This window comes from Elephantulus edwardii, unplaced genomic scaffold (assembly GCF_000299155.1).
Source record: "Elephantulus edwardii isolate Elephantulus edwardi_28Jun2011 unplaced genomic scaffold, EleEdw1.0 scaffold00350, whole genome shotgun sequence".
NCBI lineage: Eukaryota > Metazoa > Chordata > Mammalia > Macroscelidea > Macroscelididae > Elephantulus > Elephantulus edwardii.
Window position 1 is genome coordinate 1,371,777 of NW_006400100.1, and position 7,469 is coordinate 1,379,245.

The following is a 7,469-nucleotide window of genomic DNA, read 5'->3' on the forward strand; positions in this document are numbered from 1 at the left end:
CAAAATCTCTGTAAATGTTTATGAAAATTAATAAAATATAATTATAGGGAAAAAAAAGGGTTAGCTATAAATCATTTCAGACTCCATGGTACACAACAACAATAACATTTTATCAATCCAAATGCCTTTGAGTGCCAAGTGGAACTCTTTACCACTGAATAGTCCTTGGACTGCCCAAGAAGCAAAGATCTGTATCTTGGGAAAAGTGCAACCAGAATGCTCCTTTTAAGCTATGGTGGTGAGGATTTGTCTTCATCTTTGGACATGTTACTAGGAGAAGTATTTTTTTGGAAAAGAATATCACATTGGAAAGGTGGGTTGTCAACAAGAGAGAAGAAGACAGACTCTTAACAATGTGGTTTGATATTGTGCCTCCCACAATGTATTTAAGATGATAAGGATGGCACGTGATAGGTCAGGATGAATCTGTTGTTCACAGGGTGCTATGTGTCGTATGCAACTTGACAGTGTCGAACAACAACACTGATTGCTCATATTAGTGAGATTTGTAATATTTGAGCTTTGATGGTGGTGTCTCTAGGGAGTTGTGATGGCCTGAATCTACCTGTGGCTCCTCAGGAGAAAGGCCGTCAATACCTTCTCATGTGATTTACGCCCTGTGAAACTTCCTGGAGAATCAGCTATGAGTCAGTTCCATCTTGATGGCAGTGAGTTCAGATCCAATATTTATCCTTTTGTGATTGAATTATTTTCCTCATCACACTGATTTCAGGGTTGATCCATGTTATATAATGTATGTGAACTTCATTTTTCTTTGATTTCTCACATACTTTCTTTCGGTGTATTGCTGGAAGGAATAAGCCCTTGGAGAAGGATATAATTTTTCTAGGGGTTGAGGAGAGGAAGACTTTTTGGGGAGATCATTGGTTCGGTGATGGGGGTAGGTTTATAGGCTAGAATGAGTTTGTTTAAAGATAGGTCCCAGCTATTATACTATGGTCACTAAGAGTCACAAATGACTGAATGGTGCATAACAACAAGAACAAATGAAAAATAAATTCTAAGCTTCTCTGCATATAAAACATAACCTAAAACTTACAGAAACTGATGAGCTTTGTATGAATCTTACAGATCATCACTTATTTATATTTAATATGCAAAGAGTCTTGCTTAAAAATTACTTAAAGAAAAATTGAAAGAAAATTTTAAGCATGAAAAGTGAACAGTATTTTTATTGAATACTTAAGTAATTACAATATAAAACAATGAAAAGTAAGCTTTCAACTAACCAGATCACAAATATTTGAATTTAAAATATCCAATACTTTTTATAGTAAACATAGATGGAACAGTTGTTACAGAAATTGGCTGACCTCAAGTACATGGATCTTGAAGCCTCTGAAAAATGCCTAGGTATCTACCTGTGAAGAACTCAGCCATGGAAAAGTCTGTGGAGTGCAGTTAACTCTAACACACATAGAGCATTGTGCATTGCAGTAAAGTGCAGAATTGGTAATTGGTCTCCTGAGCATGCAAGTGTGAGGACACAGTCATACCACTGGTAGGAACCTTTTTTAAGGTATTTATCAGAAATGGCAGAGAAAGACTGATGAAGAAATGTACCATTATTTATGCTTGTAAAAACAGATGAATTGAATTTCCTATAATTAGAGAATTCGTACACAGTTATATGTAGTGCATTTCCTTGATGAATGATTAATACTTAGAGAAGAATATTTATAAATACTCTTTTAAGGTAAGACAAAACAGCTTTACCATTTTAAAGAAATGTTTGCTTTAGCAAGTTAAAGATCAGTTCTTAATGTTATCCTTGAAAGACCCTAATATGTGGAAGAGATAGGTCAATAACTTCTTTAGATGTCTGGGAGTAACAGAATGGACAAAAGTCTGACAAGGTTTTCTATTGCCAACGCAGAAATAGAAAGTGTATATTGTGATACTAACCAAAGTATATAGTGATACTAACCAAAATCAGAATTAGGATAAAAATAAGTTTAATGTTTTCTGGGGGTTAATAATAGATATGGAAGCAGGATTAGACCACAACCCGGAGTATTCACTTTTCTGCAACAGCTTCACGATAACAAAACTTCCCTATGGTAAAATGGGAAACACAGCAATTGTTTATATGTAAATGGGAAAATGTCTATGGAACTAAAAAATGACTGGCATATTTACTTTCTTTTGATTCTAGCTTGACAAAGAACTGCATTTTGAAAAATCTCCAGTACTGTGGGAGGAAAGACCAGTTGTAGTCTTCTGAAGAAAAAACTTGAAGCAAATGTTACTAATAGTTTTTCCTTAGGATGTGATTGAGGGTCATTTTTATTTTCTTTTGCATGTCTATATGCCTCTTCAAAAATTGATTAATGGTATTTCTCTTTAATATGTAAACAAATAGACCAATCATTTATTAAGAACAAAAACAGTATATTTAATTATATAGTTTTCCTTCTCTGCCTCTTAATAAAGCTCTGCTATTTTGTTGTGGAGGGGCCAGTAAAGTTCCAAAGGGCCCTGATTTGTTGCTCCAAAATTTTCTTCTCTCAGGAGTGGGAAACTCGATTTGGAATGCAGGCACCTGAATTTAGTGCCAGGCCGTTAGTATGGAAGATAGTTTTTACCATCTTAATGGCTTCTTGGTAAAAAGAGCTCATGTTTTATAATGCTCTTTACTTGTCAAATGAAGGAGAAACAGAGTGTAAAATTTACTGCAATATTTCATATTTGCTTTCTTCTTTTAGGAGACAGACAAGAGAATGTCCAAGAGAACCTCAACTTGGAAACCTGTTGGGACCAGGAGCCTCCAGATGTCCCTTGTCATATCACAGAAGAGGTCCCCCCTCAGGGTTCCTTGATTGACTTCTTTGGTGAGCATGAGCAAAGGTGTTTTGGAGAAGGAAATTCTTTCCCTAAGGCAAAGGGACACCTCCAAGTTGAGGCGAGACTGGAGCCACTCTCTCCCCAGGAAAAGGTTTCTGGGGAACAGTTCTACCAGTATTTGTATGATTGTTTCCCAGGAAGTCTATCTGGGCTGTTTCTCAAGCAGAAGCAAGAGGCCCCCCAGAAGGACCAGTTGAGACTTCAGATGACCCAGAAGCTCCTCACCTGCAAAGTATGTGGGAAAACCTTCTATAGAAATTCTGATCTTGTATTTCACCAGAGAACTTCTAAGGGAAATATGTATTTTCAGTTCCCCACTTGCAAAAAAGCATTTCTGCAGAGTTCAGACTTTGTGAAGCATCTGAGAATCAGCACTGGGGAGAAGCCTTGCAAGTGTGATCACTGTGGGAAAGGCTTCAGGGACTTTTCTGGATTACACCACCATGAGAAAATCCACACAGGAGAGAAACCAAGTATTAGTCCTCTCTGTGACTTGAAGTTCAGCAGCAGGTCCACCTTAAATGAACACCAGATGGTCCAAAAAGGAGAGAAACCCTATAAATGTCCTCTCTGTGAAAAGAGTTTTGGCCACAGATCCACCTTAAATACACACAAGTGGGTCCACACAGGAGAGAAACTCTGTGAGTGTCCTGTCTGTGAAAAGAGTTTCAATAAGAGGGCCAACTTTAAAGTACACTATCAGATCCACACAGGAGAGAAGCCCTATAAATGCCCTCTCTGTGAAAAGAGTTTCACTCAGGTGGGCAGCATTAATAGACACCAGTTAGTCCACATGCAAGAAACCAAATAAATATCCTCTCTGTGAAAAGAGGTTCAGCAACAGGTCCTTCTCATACAGGCACTAGCGAGTCCACATGGGAGAAATCTGATAAATGTCCTCTCTGAAAAGAGTTTCATTGAGAGGTACACAAAGTAGGTAGTCCACAAAGTAGAAACACTGCAAGTGTTCTGTCTTTGCAAAGAGTTTATTAGGGATATGATTTTGATAGACAGTAGCAGGTGCATGCAGAATAGAAACCCTACAAATGTCTCTGAGAAAAGTTTCATTCACAGCTTAACCCTTTTTATATACTACTAGGTCCACACAGGAAAGAAATATTATATATGCCCATCTGTGTAAAGAATTTCCTAAGGCCAACTTTGTTAGACATTAAAGGATCCATGTAATGGATAAACCTCATAAATCATCTTGCTTTGAGAAAATTTTCAACAGGAGCTGATGTTTTGACAGACATCAGAGATCCCATTTGAGGAGGAAGTCCTCTTCGTAGCCAGACTCTCTTAGCCCTTATCTGTGTCTCTGCAGTGTCAAATACTGAGCTTTTGGAATCACCTGCAGAATTTCACCTGTTGTTTCTCTAGCTGTTTTTATGGATTGAAAAGGGAGAACTTACAGTTGTTGTTGAACTTGAAATTTAAGTTGAGCTCTTAGATTAAACTTATGCTCTCTTCGTGGCTTCTGACAGAACAGCTGTAATTTTGATTCTGAGTAATAACATCTGCTCAGCCCTTTATCAGGAAGATTCCAGAGCATGTCATCCTAGTAGAGAGCTCAAGCAGATATAGAGGACTAAGGCGCTCATGTGTGCTCTTTCTTATACATGTGTATACAGTGTGAACTTGATGTGCCCTTTCTTCAAATAAACTCAGTAAATTCACTCCTTGTTATCACTTGTGTCTGAAATGTTGATTGATACTGAAAATATCTTTTCTCACAGAAGACCTGAAGTGAGAATTTACCTCCCTCTTGAGCCGGTAGCCAGACTCCTTCCTACATGTGGTCACTAAGATTATGTCTCCAGTGCACTCCTTAAATGTGTGTAGTGCAAAGAATTAGGTCAGTCTGGGGACAGACAGCTATTTCTGACCTTAAGTAACTCCACAATGGGAAATGTCCCCAAGGATAGTATCTAGAACATAAATCAATTTCCCAAGGGGCCTGACATACCCTCATGCTGCTACATCTAATTCCAGCACCAGGCCTGGTGCTCTCCGGGATTTGGCTCCATTACAAAAGCTACTCACATTTCACACAACCATATTCACTATGATGGGGAGAATTAGGAAAGTCAATATTTTACTGCTGTGGGAAATGTTTCAGCAAGAGCTCAAATGCTGATGAACATCAGAAATCCCATCTGGGAAAGAAGTCCTCTCCAGAGCTAGACTATTTTAACCCTTGTCTGTATGTCAGTCCAGTAATAAATACTGAACTTTTAAAATCATCTTTAGAATTACATCTGTTCTATACCTGCCTACTTTCATAGAGTGGAAAGGAAGAACCTACAGTTGTTTTTGAACTTGGAAGTTAATGTAGACTCTTGGAGTGAACTTCATGTTTCCTTAGTGTCTTCTAATAGAGATGCTGTAGTTACTGTTCAAAGGAATATCAATCAGCTCAGCTCTTTCTCACTATGATTCCAGAGCATGTCTTTATGATACGGAGCTCCAACTGATAGAGGACCAGGGAGCTCGTGTGCTCTTTGATATGTAGGTTAAAAGTGGACTTGATGTGCCCTTTCTTCAAATAAGCTCAAGATATTCCCTCATGTGTCTCAAATATTCACCCTTTCTTGGTTCAAGTTAAAAAAAAGGTTTTCTCACAGTAAACCCCAAAAGAGTTGAGCTGCCTGATTAGCTTATCGTCAGCCTACTCCCTACACCTGGTCACTAAGAAATTATTTTCAGTGCACTCGTTAAATGTGGGCAGTACAAAGAACAAGGGGACAGACAGCTATTTCTGACCTTGATTAACTCCATATTGCTTAAGTGTCTCAATTAAGATTATCCATAACACAAAAGTAATTCCTATGCGGTCTGTCTGCCACCCTGCACCTACTTCTAATTCCAACACCAATCCTTCTGTTTTCCAGGGTTTGAAGTCCATTGCAATAGCTGCATACACTTCACAGAATCGTACGATTATGGTGTTTACTAGGAAAGTTAGCGGGTTCCAACTCATGTTTTGCAGTAGGATATAATTTCTCAGTCATGTCAACTTGTAAAGTGTATTTGTAGGCCTTCCAGCTTTAGGCCAGTGCTTAAAAGCTCCCTCAGAGCTTCCAATTACATACCTGTTGTTGTGTTATGTGCCGTCGAGTCTCTTGCAACTCATAGCAACCTTATGTACAAGAGCCCTAAACTCTGCTCTTTCCTGTACCATTCGCACTGTCTCGGACACACCCATCCCTATTATCCCAGTCACTGAATCAGTCCACCTCAGAGGGCCTTCCTCTCAGGGGCTGTCCCTCCACCCTACCACTCATGATGTCCCTCTCCAAGGACCGGTTCCTCCTTACAACATGTCCAAAGTATGTCAGACAGAGCCTCAGAATCCTTGCCTCCAAGGAGCCTCCCAGATTAACCCTTTCCAGGATGAATCTGTTTGTTTTCTTAGCAGTCCATGGTACCCTCTATACTCCTCCAGCACCACAGCTCAAAGGCATCGATTCTTCTTCTATCCTCCTGAAATTACAAGTCTACTCATTCAAATTCCTGAAATATTGGATGTATACCCGTCTCTAGCTGAATGGGGCAGCAGTCCTAGGTCAGCTGTCTAACACTGCACCTCTGGATCCAAGACAGGAAGACCCTCAACCAGGTAGATTAACACAGTAAATGGGCAATGAAGTAAGGGCATCAGATTGTGAAAATGGCACAGGATAGTACAGGATTAAGATCTGTTGCTCCTAGGGTCGTTATGAGTTATATTCAACTTAATGGATCCTAATGACAACAAAACAGCCAGGAGTGGAGAACATACTTGACACCTGGGTTCTGTACCAAGACCTGGGGCAAAAAGCAGCCAAAGCATGAGTACGCGTCAAGGAATACCGGGCCCATACATATTGATAATGGACAAGATGTTTCTCCCGCATTTGACAGAGAAACCCCTCCTTGTGGAGCTACTGTTCCAATTTTGGACTTCTATATTTCTAAACTGGGATGGAATAAATTTCTGTTTCATAGAGCCACCCACTAGTCTTTGCTTTAACTATGTTAAGCATGTCCTCCACTCCTATAGTTCCTCATGTGCATTTACAATCCCTCTTTTTGCCTCTCTCTGTCCCAATCTGGGCACCTACTGATCTTATTTCTGTTACCATAGATTGGTTTGCATTTCCTAGGACTGTATATGAAATGGAATCATACTATATATTCACTTCATTCTGTGTGTGTTGAGTTCCTGTTTCTTCTTTAGCGGTTTTAGCACGTTCTTACTGGTTTTAAAAGATTAACTATAGTGGACCTGAAAGTAATTTTATTTATTTAACTGGTGACCAGGTTTCATTCAGCTTTGATGTGAGTTTCTAATTCTCGGGAGATTTGGAAAATTTTTATGCCCTCATTTGTTTACACACTGTGTTTTCCCTGTCTCCCTCCTGATTAAAAGAATTATTATGAGATGTAGTAAAGTCAAAATCTAAAAACAACAATAACTTGATGAATACTTTGAATTAAAATAGTGGGTTTTTTGGGTTTATTAAATTTTACTAGTTTTAATGAACATTTACAGAGATTTTGGGTTCTCATTCATTCATTGTTGCACTGTTTTCTCTACCCTCCTCCCCAGTTCGTTCTTC

At 39.0% G+C, this 7,469-nt stretch overlaps 1 protein-coding gene across 1 annotated transcript in view; it reads left to right on the forward strand.

Moving 5' to 3' along the window:
* The window catches only part of LOC102858607 (zinc finger protein 18-like), a 24,296-nt gene extending 19,143 nt beyond the window's left edge, over window positions 1-5,153 (forward strand). Inside the window, exons 4-7 of the mRNA XM_006901933.1 lie at window positions 2,727-2,852; window positions 3,003-3,338; window positions 3,498-3,625; window positions 4,992-5,153. Of these exons, the coding sequence (XP_006901995.1) occupies window positions 2,727-2,852; window positions 3,003-3,338; window positions 3,498-3,625; window positions 4,992-5,153 (752 nt within the window). The remainder of the gene's footprint in view (window positions 1-2,726; window positions 2,853-3,002; window positions 3,339-3,497; window positions 3,626-4,991) is intronic.
* The last annotated feature ends 2,316 nt before the right edge of the window (window positions 5,154-7,469 follow it).